This window comes from Epinephelus moara, chromosome 9 (genome assembly GCF_006386435.1).
Source record: "Epinephelus moara isolate mb chromosome 9, YSFRI_EMoa_1.0, whole genome shotgun sequence".
NCBI lineage: Eukaryota > Metazoa > Chordata > Actinopteri > Perciformes > Serranidae > Epinephelus > Epinephelus moara.
Genome location: NC_065514.1, coordinates 25,572,365 through 25,586,267, shown reverse-complemented (window position 1 = coordinate 25,586,267; position 13,903 = coordinate 25,572,365). Strand labels below are relative to the sequence as shown.

The following is a 13,903-nucleotide window of genomic DNA, read 5'->3' as shown; positions in this document are numbered from 1 at the left end:
AGCACAGATACCACTTCTACTTGCAGCAATACACTAATGAATGCATGACCAGGTGATGAATTTTAGCGTTTGATATCTTGTTGGTTGTAAAGACACCACACGACACGACACACCTCCATTGTAGTTCATTTTTAGAGGATTTCATGACTTGTCTGAGCTGTGTAGTTGTTGATGGTTTTTATTGATGATATTGTTGTTAGAGCTGATGTGGTGTGTATGATATGGCTGTGAATGGCATTTCAACACGTTTTCTGCTGTTTTCCCTTTCTCTAATGTCATCTCATGCTGATGAAGGCCAGAGATCTCATCCAAATATCCATGGTAAATAACAACCGCCCTACATCAAAGAAAATGATTCAATGGGACTTTTGTTTGCAAAGAGTGAAGATTAAAGGAGACATATTTGGTTCAGCACTGTCAGTCATTAAAGCTACAGTTGGTAACTTATGAAAATAATTTTGTGTCATATTTGCTGAAACTGTCTCTATATTCTGAAAGAAGAACATAAGACAGATAGTCTGTGAAAAAATCATGTCCCTCCTCTTCTTAGTGTCTCTAATGGCATCACTAGAGTCTACCACGACCCACTGTTAACAACCAGTCAGAGCCAAATAGTCTCTAACGCAGCTGTCAATCTTATCAGTCACTGCTTGTGAACTTTAGTCGAACTGTCAAACTAGGCAGCACTGATCAAATATGAATCAACATTCTGTGACAGCATTGTCTATTTCTCTCCTCAAATGTTATCAGAAACATAGTTTAGTGTACTGTTTATCTGTAAAATGAGAACATTTGTAGCCTGGCCACCATATAGGATACAGTTAAACGAAGTACCCACTGACAGGACCAACTTTCTCATTTGACAGCTAAACAGTACACTGAAATATGTTTCTGAAGACATTTGAGGTGAGAAATAGGCAAGGCAGTATCAGAACCTCGATTCATATTTTAGCACTGCCTATAGTTTGACTGCAGTTCACGGTGCGATTGATATGATTGACAGCTGTGTTAGAGACTCCTCAGCTCTGACTGATTATTGCTGACTGTGCAGCGGTCTGATTCTAGCAAATGCCAGGAGGCAGTAGGAGGGGAGGAGGGACGTGGTGTTTTTTCTTTCTTTTTTGTGTTCTTCTTTCAGCATATAGTAACAGTTTTATCAAATATGACATAACGTTATTCTCATAAAAGTTACCAGCCATAGCTTTAAAGGAGACATGTTTGGTTCACAACTGTCAATCATTAAAGCTACAGTTTGTAATGTTTATGAAAATAACTTTGTGTTATACTTGCTGAATCTGTCACTATATTCTGAAAGAAGTACATGAGACAGATAGTCTGTGAAAAGATTATTTCCCTCCTCCTCGTCCTGCCTCTAATTTGCCATGGCACACCAGAAACCACCAATCAGAGCTGAGGGGCAGCTGTCAATCATGTCAATCACTTCTTGTGAACTGCTGTCAAACTGCCAACTGCCAGTGCTGGTCAAATATGAATCAAGACTCTGTTACTGCATTGCCTATCTCTCACCTCAAATGTTTTCAGAAACATATTTTAGTGTACTGTTTGGCTGTAAAATGAAAATGTTTGCGATCTGGCCACCATGTTGGGAACAGGTAACTGGAGTACCAAACACCACCCATCAGTTGGACTAACCTTCTCATTTTACAGCTAAACAGTACATTAAAATATGTTTCTGAAAACATCTGAGGTGAGAAATAGGCAATGCAGTAACAGAGTCTTGATTTGTATTTGATCAGTGCTGCCTAGTTTGACAGTTTGACCGCAGTTCACGAGCAGTGATTGAGGTGATTGACAGCTATGTTACAGACTCCTCAGCTCTGATTGGTTGTTTTTGGTTCACATACAGTAAGGCCATTTGAAATGCTACAATACAATAGAGTAACCAGAAGAATATAATTTTTTTGATGGATTATCTGTCTCATTTAGTGCTGTGTAAATATATGGACAGTTTCAGCAAATATGACAAAAGTTTTTTTTTTAATAGAAGTTACCAACTACAGCTTTAATCATGATAAGCATAATTATAACACACACTTGTACACACTCTGCATATTTTGATGAATCTTTGTATGAGGGAGAACCTCTCCCTTCTGTCTTGCTGTAGCTGCTGAAGCATGTAAGTGTCCCTCCAAGGTCACAGCAGAGAGGTTTATGGGTGGTCCTGTCACCTGCAGTGAGATTATGGTGTCAGAGTCTGGGGCAGGATCAGGAGGGTTGACTGAGTGCCAGACAGCATATTTGTGTCCTGTTAGATAAAATGACAGTCCTATGGCAGAAGGACATCTCAGCTGGACAACCCACTGGATTTGTTCTTATCTCACTGTCTGTCAGTTGTTTAAGCCTGATTACTTTGTAATATTTTGATATATGTGTGTGTGGAGACAATGTATTGATATTTAAACTATGTAAATCAATCATCATTTTATGTGAGTACGACTAAACAAAGCTGTTTATTTTCCTTCATTCACATTATTTATTTTCATCGTAATCCACATGTGCCTATTTTGTATCCCAGCATGTCTTTGTGTACATACAGTACATGTTAAAGTGTCAAATTGATAGTCAGATGCGTTTGTCATGTTCAGATTTTTTTTTTTCATCCCCATATTTGTATTTATTTGTCCACAATTTCATGTTGCTGAATTAACATAAACTTATTGAAGACATTTTTGTATGGATATTTTTCACCTGGAGGTATCCAGTGATATCAGCCATTGATTGACTGATTTGATTTAATGTGAAATTAACCTTGTTCACTGGGTTGTTTACTAAATTGTTACCAAAATGTTTGTACTTTGGTTTGTTTAGCCTCCACCTCAGATCTACGACAAGCAGCTGGATGAAAGAGAACACTCCATTGATGAATGGAAAGGTGAGAATTACTTTTTAAACCTCTAAATAAATACTATATGTTGACAGGAAATCACCAAAAATGATAATGTCCGACGAACGGTAGGTCCAGTATATATGTGTATATTTGTATCGCTTTGCATGTTTCAATGACTTCTCCACTAACTTTGCTCCTCGGCAGAACTAATTTACAAAGAGGTGATGAACTTTGAGGAGAGAACGAAGAATGGCGTTGTGAAGGGACAGCCTTCACCTTCAGGTACTCTCAGTGCATAACCCTAATCGCTCTGTAAGTGAATTTACTATAACCTTACTGGAGTTTACTTGTAAATAGAGAACCCCATCGTGTTGTTGACCATGTGTCCCTGTCTTTTGCATCTCCTGTTTTTAAAGCTAAATGTTGTTTAGTGTTTGTGCCCAGTGTATAGAAATCGTATTGATGGACACCTAATCTGTAATTGTTAAGACTGCCTCTGAATATATTGAATAGCAGATGGTGTGTGCACTTAAAGGAGTGTGTATGTGTGTGTGTATGACATGTCATGACTTAAGATTTGGGTCCTTTTGGGGTCCATCACAGGACAGTTCACTCCTCAGCTGCAGCTGACATCTCACACTATTCTATTGTCTGCAAAGGATCTCAAAGCACAGTGAGTGCTGCTTTCATAGTTTGCCACAGAGAGGCAGTATGGAGTCATATTAGCAGATTGACCAGACCACCCAGACTTCACTGCAGAAATAGCTTTTTGTGAGGTTGAGACAACAGCCATTCCGAAATTAACATAGCATGTGTGGTTGCATCCATTTCTTCTCCTCCTCTTTGCTCTGTTTCTCACAAAATAATGATTAAAGGGACAGTTCACCCAAAAAATAGAAAATACATATTTTTGATCTTGTATCTGTAGTGCTGTTTATCAGTCTAGATTGTTTTGGTGTGAGTTGCTGAGTGTTGAAGATATTGACCGTAGAGATGTCTGCCTTCTCTCCAGTATAATGGAACTAGATGGCACTCGGCTTGTGGTGCTCAAAGTGCCAAAAAATATGTTTGAAAAACTCAACAGAGATGTCTCTTTCCAGAAATCATGACCAGTTATTCAAAATTATCTACAGATCTTGTGAGCAGTTTCATGTAGGAACTATTTTCTCTCTACTGAACTACACCTGCCAATGGTATCACAGCACAGATGGAGGCATGCATCTACTGCTAGCTCACCTAGCACCACTGAGCTAGCTAATGTTACAGCTCAGCCAAAAGGGATGCCATCAATGTCTCCATTTAGCACTGGCACATGCCTCTCGTCCATGAGTAGATGCACCTTTCCCTCTGGGCAATGATACTCTTGGCATGTGGAGTTTGGTAGAAAGAATATTTCCTACGTGAAAATACAGTACTTACAACAAGGTCTGTAGATTATCTTGAATATCAGGGTCATGATTTCTGGATAGAGACATTGCCATTGAGTTTTTCAAATGTATTTTTTTCTGGCACTTCAAGCACCACAAGGAGAGTTTTTGGGGTGAACTGCCCCTTTAAGCAGAAGGGCTGGTGTCTGATGCTGAGTGTAGCAGACTTAGTGCAGTGTAGGAACTGCAGACAGCAGTGTTTTACTGCAGCAGTAAAACAGAAGAGCTTAGCACACACATGATGCCTGAGTCAGACCCATCTTTCTGTGCTACTAAGTGTGTGATGGAGAGTTTAACATCTTTAAAGCTAAGCTATATTATTATTTGTAGAGATGTTACCATCCCAGCACTATCATATTTGTTTGTGCCATACTTTGTATTTTTATTATTATTAACACATTAACTATCATTCCTAGACTGCAAAGATGAAAAGGAGTTCACTGAGTGCATAGGGCGGCTCTACAGTACAAGATTGAGAAATGGTTGAGACCTAATTAACGGTGCCAAGGCAGCACACAAGAGTTATAATCTCACAACACAACTTTGGCCAGCATTTCTCCCAAGATTAGCCTTAATTAATTTATGATGTAAAAGCCTCATTAATTATCCATTTCCATAATCTGTCTCACAACTACCAGTTTGGTTCATGCTCAAGTCATCTTTCAAGATTTAAACATTTACTGCGCCCACATGGTGACTTTTAACAGATATTTCTGATGTATTTACTGTAAGTAAACTTAAAAGTGAAGTGACTGCTGGAATTAATGCCAGCCATTAATCCTGCTTTGTTCTCCGTTTTATTTTGGGTCAGCTGAAGTGCCCACCAGTCTCCATTAAGCAATTACCTCCCACAGGGAACAGACACAAGCAGCAGATTTACAGTTTGCCTGCACTGTACATGTCTTCTGTAGAAATTAGGGGAATGCTGGTACAGTGTGCTTGAAAGTAAAAGTAGTTGTTCTTCATATTGGCAACACCCATATATTCTCATCCTTTTTAATCAGGCTTTCGACTCCCATGGTAACAGCAGACTGCCTATATTTATATGGATTTGCTCATAAAGTTATCAAAGACAGCAAAATCCACTCACTGAGAATTTAATGAAAGTGATGTACAAACCCACAGAGGTTGAGCTGTTTGGTTGTTCGACTTCTTTTTGAAAATGAAGATTAATGCCCCAGTCTTCTAAGGTTTACCTCCAGATCCAACATCGCAGAGATGTTTACCCTTTTTATGCCTCCGTGCTTGCGACAGCCGTGGCTGGAGGCATTATGTTTTTGGATTCTCTGTTCAACTGTCTATACGTCCATCTATCTGCCCGTCTGCCTGTCCCATTCTAATGAATGCAGTATCTCAAGAAGGCTTTAAAGGAATTTCCTCAAATTTGGCACGAACGTCAACTTGCACTTAACAATGAACTGATTAAAATTTGGTGGTCAAACGTTAAAGATAACTGTGAAAGCAGGTTTTTGGCGATAAGTCAAGAATTCATTTGATGATTATGACAAAATTTCACACAAATGTCTAATAGAATAAAATGATGAAGGGATGACATTGTATATCCAAACCATCAAAGATTATTGTCACTGTGTCATGTTCTGCAGAAAGACTTTTCTGGCCATTATTTAACACCACAACTCAGGAACAGAGAGGAGACGTTTGGTCAGGGACCAAATTGGTGACACTATCTTGGGTGTCCACCTTGAAACTGCAATGATTGTATAAATCTTATGTGCTGCTGGCAACATCCATGTTTGACGTTTTCTCTACAGTCATGACACATATGAGTCTGGACAAACATGGATGTAAACTGCAACTTTATTGGTTGGTGGAGGCATATAAGCGTAAGGCGGTAATTCTAATTAATTCTGGACATCAAGTAGATCATTTACCATGATGTGTCAGGTCCAGAAAGAATCTGTTTATGCAAGAAAATAATTAGAGATGAGGGTTTTAAATGAAGTGTTGATCTAATTACTAATGACAGAATAGCAGTTGAGTAGACTGAATTAAGAGTTCTTTAATGAAACCTTAAGATGTTTACAGCTGGCTGCTTCCACCTTTGACTTCAAAGCAAAATCAATATCAGAAAACTACCTGGGCAAAAAAGACGAGGCATAACATTGCACTATTGAAGGTTGCTAACCAATAGGCCCAGCCATCGACACATTTGGTGATACATAAATCAAAACACATGTTTATAACATCCAAAATGAGTAAATAAATAAATCCTAACCATAGGTATGATATACTGATATACAATCCCACTCTTCTGGATTGCTGAAACACTGCAGCCTTTGACGATCTTTCCTGTGAAACCCATTGGACCCAAACCTTACTTACCCCTGTCTCATTATAGACACACTGTGATTGTGGTCTCCCACAGGTGCTGTTCATGTTGTTGATGTCTCAGTCTCATACTAAACAAATTCAGCTGCAACTTTCCTCTGTGTGCACTTCCAAAATATCTCTTGCGACTGTATTTTCTGCTCCCGTCTTTGCCAGGACTCTTTTACGTTGTAACCCCCTGCTGCTGTTGATTCCCTTAGCACAGGTGCAGCCGTGAACAGCAGCGAGAGCCTCCCCCCCTCCTCCTCCATAAACGACATCTCCTCCATGTCCACCGACCAGACCCTGGCCTCAGACACTGACAGCAGCCTGGAGACCTCTGCAGGACCCCTGGGGTGTTGCAGGTGACTAGCCGCCTGCCTGCGCAACCCCATGTTCTTCCGAAGGTGAAGAACCCAACCCGAAATGACCGACTGAAAATACAAAAAAGGAAAAAAAAGAAAAAAAGAGTAAAGATCAAAATTAATATATTAAGAACAAAAACATGAGTCGTGGAAACACCGAATCTGAAATGATGAAATCTAAAGCCTGTGCATTGTCATTCAAAAACAGCAGTGGTATTTAAACTGAAGTAAATGAGCTGAGATATATGTTAATGATCCTCTAGTTGCTTTGCTTATATTACCCCACATATCTTGTATATGGCATCCAAACAAAATGACCAAATGCTTCGACTTGCATCTCCTGTAAAGTGCATATTGGCTGGCTGCTGGTCTCCCAATTCCTTACAAAAGCATTTATGCTCCAATCATTGTGGCAAGGTGGGCTGCCATTTTGCTCATCGCTACTGTACAATACATCCTCCTTTCCCCCCTCTCCCCATTCACCCCTTATGTAATGACACTGCTGTATTTTAACCTCTAGGCTTTGCCTTAGGCACCCTCATCCCCACCCAACACAATCCCCAATGTAAGGTTGCCTGATTTGTGTGTTTTTATGTGGTTATTCTGCAGGGAAATGTAGTCACTCTCACCCAGGGTGGCGCTCCCTGCGCTACTTGTAAATAATGTAATTCTGTACAGCTGAAGGGCACACAGAGTGGGACTGATGGCCAGTACACTGGGAGTTTTTTTTTCTGACTAGCGCACCTTGCCACATCACCGCTTTCCACCTCAGTTGCCCCTGCCTATTGCTGTAGTCCTGCATGATTAGATTTAAAACAATGCTAATCTCACTGTATGCTAAAATGAGTCTGTATAGAGACTATTGTTTATATACGATGTAAACTAACTCAACTCCAGACATGAGGGGGGGGTCTGGGCACAGGATAGGACGAGTGAGTGTGAGTGTGTGTGTGGGTGTGTGTTTGTTAACCACAGGCAAGCCATTAAGACATTAGTAAATGTCAGGGCTGAGTTCGGGACTTAAAGGGTCAGTACACTCTGAGATAAATTATTTTGATTGTGCTCAGACTTCATAAGATTACCTTTAAGGGGTTTTAAAAAAAAGTCTGATTTGTGTGTAATGTCCCTTTTATTTCTCCTGGCAGTGTATGATCGGTCCCTCCACCACCCCACGGGCTGGCCCACAGCCCTGCATGTCATTGTGTACCATTAACCCCTCATAGGCACAGGAGGTTGGTCTGTTTCACTGTGGTGTTACCACAAGGGGACTATTCTTATTTATTTGACTGTCTGAAACTGAGGGCTTATGGAAAGAGATACAAATGATGCAGTGGGTAGTTTAAAGGCGGGCGATGAGTGTTAACCTCGTAGCAATGTTTTATTCTAAAGTCATGTACATCATTTCACTACACACGAGAAAAAAAAACATGTTTTTGTTAATAATAAATGAACTGGATACAGGCTACCCAACAGTTATGTTGACTACATCATTTCTCAGCTGGAAGATTTATTTATTGATTTATTTATTTTGATAGACGAAACCTGAATATGGCAAGTGCCTTTTGGAATGAAGCATTGCAGGTACAGAAATGATATTATTTTTGGGTATTTTTTCCTTTGCTTCTTCTTTTTCTGCCTTAAAACTATCCGTATCCCCAACGCACCAATGCTGGTAGAAACATTTAAGCAAAAAACACACAGTTTGGCCGGATGTTGGCGCTTTAACTTTAGGTTTTATCCAGTGACAGGGACACTTTGGGGTGTGAAATCAAACTGCTTTGTTCAGATCAAATGGCTTAACACATACTTAAGATAGGTTTTACACAGCATGGAAGGATTTCTGTCATTTCCCATATTGATTTATCCTTCAAACTGAATCTCCACAGTGTGTGACCAGATTTTCTCAAACTGGGGCACACGCACAAACACTCGCATGCATTGTTCGCATTGAACTTTGCAAAGGCTTGGCAGCTCTAGGGCACTCTGTCTCTCACTCCACCGTCCAGTTACAGCCCGTCACTGTAGGTCACATGTAATCTTTGATATTTCACTCATCCCATTCAAAACACGCTATATTTTTACTTCTCACAACAACAACAGTTTAAGCTACAGTTGTGAATATGCAATGGTTGATTGCAACTAAGGTATTACTACAGCTTTCTTTTCATGCTTTAGATTAAAAAACACTCCAACTAGAAGCAGGTGATCTACAGTGAGTTGCTTTATTTGTGTTTGTGTTAGTAGTTAGTTTCCTTAGGTAAATAATTCTCATAATCTTGGTTTCCAGTGCCGTATTCCATGTTCTTATGCAGGTTGTGTGGGTTGATGGGCAAAGAACCATTAACAGATGCTGGGTTACGAAACCACATTTTGCAGGCAAAGAAATAATTTGTGCTTGAATAATTCAGATGGAAAGACATTCTAGAAACTGTGAGCTGTTTTTGTGAACAAAACATGGATTTCCTCCTACTTTATGTAAAGTTTACATAACAAATTGCATAACTTGTCATCAGTTGACAATCAGGTAACCAAAAACATAAAAAGATGTTTTAACACACTCAAGGATGCTAACGTTGGCCCTTAAAGGGGACCTATTATGCTACACTGATTTTCTGTCATATATAATGTTACAGTGCTGGATGTTCATTTTAAAGGTTTAAAAGTTTTAAATAAATAGTTGAAGAAATGTATGTCTTTACTATCTTTAAATGGTCATCTGCTCCAGGCACGCTACCGCAAGTGTTTACATAGGCCTATTACATACACTGCTACATGTAGCTACATGCTAACGTCAGGGAAACGATTCTGGTTGCAGATGGTGTTAATTTCTCCCCAGTTTTGGCAGAAACGTGTTTGGTTGTGAAGATTTTGGTTTAGAAGCTTTTAATGGTCATATTTTATGGTAGAAAGTGCTGCTATACTTTGTTACAGTAATTCCCCAGCCACAAGTACACTGCTACATGTAGCCACATGCTAACATCAGGGAAACGAGTAATTTTTGTTGCAGATGTTGTTAATTTTTCCCTAGTTTCGGATCATATTCCTGCTGGAACATGACTGGTTGTGAAGATTTTGTTTTAGAAGCTTTTATTGGGGATTTTACATGTTAGAAAGTGTTGCTATACTCCAGTGGGCTCAAGATGGAGGCTTAAAGAAATAGACGCTAAAATGGAGCGTTTCAAACTGACGGTGTCCACAGGTGCTCTGGCACGCACATGACGAGGAAAAGAAAATGTTTTTTGTGCATTAAAGCATGTACACATTATAGTAGACACCCAAAATACATGTTTAAACTTGAAAATGAGCATAATAGGTCCCCTTTAATGAAACAAACTGGGACATTTGAGTTTGTTTCTAGCATGTTAAAACACCATTTACAACAGTTTCTATAAATATCACCATATTTCCTACATATGGAAATTGCATGGATCATATGTCCAGTAGTTTAGAATAAAGGTTAAATTCCAGTCATGTGACGGCACTGTTTAGGTGGACATTTCACATATGTTTCTTCCGTGTCTCTGTACTCTCCGGTTGAGCTGCTATAGCACAGTGGCTTAATCTGTGCATGGAGTCTACCCAAAGCACTCTGTCACTGTACATACAATGTCTCAAAATCTGTTCCCACCAAAATTATATACATAACTTGTAATAGCTACTTTGTTAACACTCTATCTGCCTGTGGCTCGTGTACAGTAAACCACACACAGACTTGCAGTACCTTCACAGAGCTAAGAGGGTAACTGAGGGTGGCGTCTCCAGAATAAGCTATGGCTAGCTTGGCTTTCTGTTCAGGGTCTGGCCAGGGCAATCTTTCAGAAACAGGGTGCAACTTTGAACTTCTTTGTGTTTTGAAAATGTTCTGATGAATCTCTCACAAAAGGGGTCTGTCTCGAGTGGACTCCTGCAACCACAAATACTCACAGTACTGTTGCAGTTATTACTACAGGGCATTTTTAACCATCCAAACTACATTCTTCTTTTCGAGTACAAATATGGAAACATTTTCTATTTTTCTTTCTCTGAATGTGATCTTTTTATAAAAACATCCCTCCAGACAATTCTGTTGTAATAAACAAAAAGGTGCTTTTGGTCCTGTTTAACGCGCCTGAAGGTAGAGATGATTCTCACAGCTGGGTTGTCAGCACTGAATGTAGAAATGAATTGTTTCACTCACATCATTGCTGCTCTGCTTTGTCATCAGTGTGTGTTTGCGTGCGTGTGATTTCAAAATGACCAGCATTCAACACAAACTGTCTGTAAGGTTGAACTGGAAGATGTGATCTGCAATCTGGACAGATTCTTTATCAGTTCATGTTTTCATGTTTTGTTTAGATACAAGATTTTGTGGGATCACTTTTAAGAATGTTGACAGAGAGTCGGTGAAGTCATGTGTTTGGAAGTAGTTCATGTGTGTTTTCATGTTCAGTCACATAAATTTTAGAATTAGAAATGTGTCAGCTACCAATCCAAGGGATTTAAAATGATCTCTTGTGGATTCAGGATTTAGCCAAATTCATTCAGTCTGTTAGCCATTTATTTGTAATCTGAAGGCGAGTGACTTTTCATTCAGCCATAATATTTTTGCCAACATGAAGTCACAAGTTAGGATACATCTTGTATTCAGCTGTGCCAACATAAAATCTTTGGACTCAGTACTTGTGACCCCCATCTTTTCACCTATTTCTTTCAAGTTATATTGTAAATAACAACAACCCAACAATGCAATAAACATTATTGCACTCAGACAGGGAGGCAAGCTACAGCGAGGGTCAGGTGATGCTAAAATCTTTAAAAGTCTTTTAATGTGGACTGAAATGTGGAACTCTACAATGATGAAACCCTGTATAGCTCATCTGAATCAGGTGATGTCGTTCTTCAGTTCTTTTTACAATTTCCTTCTCTCTTGTTTCTTTTACTCCGTGCTGTTTTAATGAATCATTCTTTTGACATTGTCAGGTTAAAAAAAAAAAGAAATGAGAAATTGTATCTGTTTCACGCTGATCTCAAAGCTTCAGGCTATAGCGTTTCAAATAAAGTCAAAACAAATGCAAAAGAAAAAGAAAAAAAATTACTGAAAGCTATTACTGTAAACACAACATTTTAAAGGAACTGTGTATGTAAAAATAGTATATGTATGTGATTGAAAATAAACAAAATCTTTGATCTTGGACAAAGGTGTACTGTTTTCTTTTAGTGAATGTTTTTTTTTTCTGTGAGCCTCTGTTTGTTCCTGTCCCTTTCCTCCATAACACCCATCTGACCAAACTGTCACAGTGACACTGAGTCCCTCCTACACAGACTCAGGCTCCAGTCATCGCACCTGCTGGACTCACAATTTAAAGGCTGGCATCCATTAGCAAGTTTTCAAGCAGAATGAATACAAATAATGCATTAAAAAAATTAAAAATTAGTTTGTGGTGGTGCAGGATTAAAGCCATGTACACCGACTTTTCCCACTTTAGTGTAATGTTCATATTAGAGGTGGGAAATATGGTGATTTATACCATGAAATAAGGTAAATTTGTCAAGGAAAAAGTATTCAGATCTTTTGCAAAAAGCAGAAGAGGAGCAAAAAAACAACAAAAAAGTAAAAGTAATACAGCAATGCTATTGTGTAGAAATAAAAAATCCTGCAAACTTTAAAAAGTACATAAATATCAGCATCAACATATAAGAAGTAAAAGTGCTCATTATACAAATAGCCCTTCAGAAATATATATATATATAACTGGATTATAATTATTGATGCATTAACGTGTTCATTACTTTAATGTTGCAGCTGTGAAGGTGGAGCTTATTTTAATTACTTAATACATAATAATATATCATAATTTATTAGTTGATTTATATTTTATATAAACAATCTGAATCTGCAAAATAACTATAACTAAAGCTGTCAAATAGATGCAGTGAAGTGAAACATACAATACAGTATGTAGCATAAAATGGAGATACTCAAGTAAAGTGCAAGTACCTCGAAACAGGTACAGGAATTGAGTAAACGTACTAGTAACTTGATACCATCTCTGGTTGTATTTTAGGCAGTTGTAGGCAGGGTTGTAAGTCCCTGAGCCGGACAATTTTTCTGCAATATTGGATTTTTATAAAACTTTTTGCATCAAGATATTGAAATATTTCTAATTATCAGGTACTGAATTTGCTAAATTAGTCAACAAGCTGATATTCATGTGTTTTTTTTTCTTCTTCAGAAAATGTTACAATATATCAGTATCAAGATACAAAATAAATTAGTATTATCATCCATATCAACTGTCATTTTTTTGCCACTCAAAACACATCCTAAGACAAATTGTTAAGTTTTTAATGTTTTGCTTTTATGGGCTGTTTCAGTTGTGAAAATGTTTGGACAGATGACAGTCAGAACTCCTCATATGAGATGTTTCTATGAATCTGTTTGCCCAACATGCCCATCTCACACTAAGTACTTAATAATAACACAGCATTCACTTATAAATCCACAATAATCATTAAAAAAACCATGAAAAAGTGATGACTGAAGCTTCTCCAATGTGAGGATTTTGCCACCATTGTATGTTTTACATTATTGAAAATTTGACCTCATAAACTAAACCACTACTTTATGAACTGAAAAATAAAATAGGATGAAAATAGTAATTTGGTCCCAGTCCAAATATTCACTAAGCCATGGGTCTGTAACAGGGGGTCTGCAACCTCTAGAGGGTCTTCAGAGTTACTGCTTTGGGACTGCTACATTATTGTTTAATCTTTCAAAGCCTTTTTTCCTTTCAAAAAATAAAAGATGTCTGAAAATATACATTAACATGCGTCCAAAATATAATTAGGATAACATAAATTGACCCATTTAATTTACAGTTCACAACACTGATGATAGCCTGTTACTGTTAAATCTCTGCCCTCCACATGCATAATTAATATTAAAACATGATGTA

General features: G+C 38.3%; 1 protein-coding gene across 8 annotated transcripts in view; it reads left to right on the top strand.

Annotated features, from left to right (window-relative positions):
* The window catches only part of mapk10 (mitogen-activated protein kinase 10), a 52,676-nt gene extending 40,305 nt beyond the window's left edge, over positions 1-12,371 (top strand). For 2 of the 8 annotated variants that reach the window (XM_050052976.1, XM_050052979.1), the window contains exons 11-14: positions 295-321; positions 2,830-2,893; positions 3,053-3,130; positions 6,830-12,370. In XM_050052976.1, the coding sequence (XP_049908933.1) occupies positions 295-321; positions 2,830-2,893; positions 3,053-3,130; positions 6,830-6,972 (312 nt within the window). In that variant the 3' untranslated portion in view covers positions 6,973-12,370. Of the gene's footprint in view, positions 1-294; positions 322-2,829; positions 2,894-3,052; positions 3,161-6,824 lie in introns of all 8 variants that reach the window. The other 6 variants (XM_050052978.1, XM_050052982.1, XM_050052980.1 and 3 more) reach the window with 6 other exon arrangements.
* Positions 12,372-13,903: the final 1,532 nt, after the last annotated feature.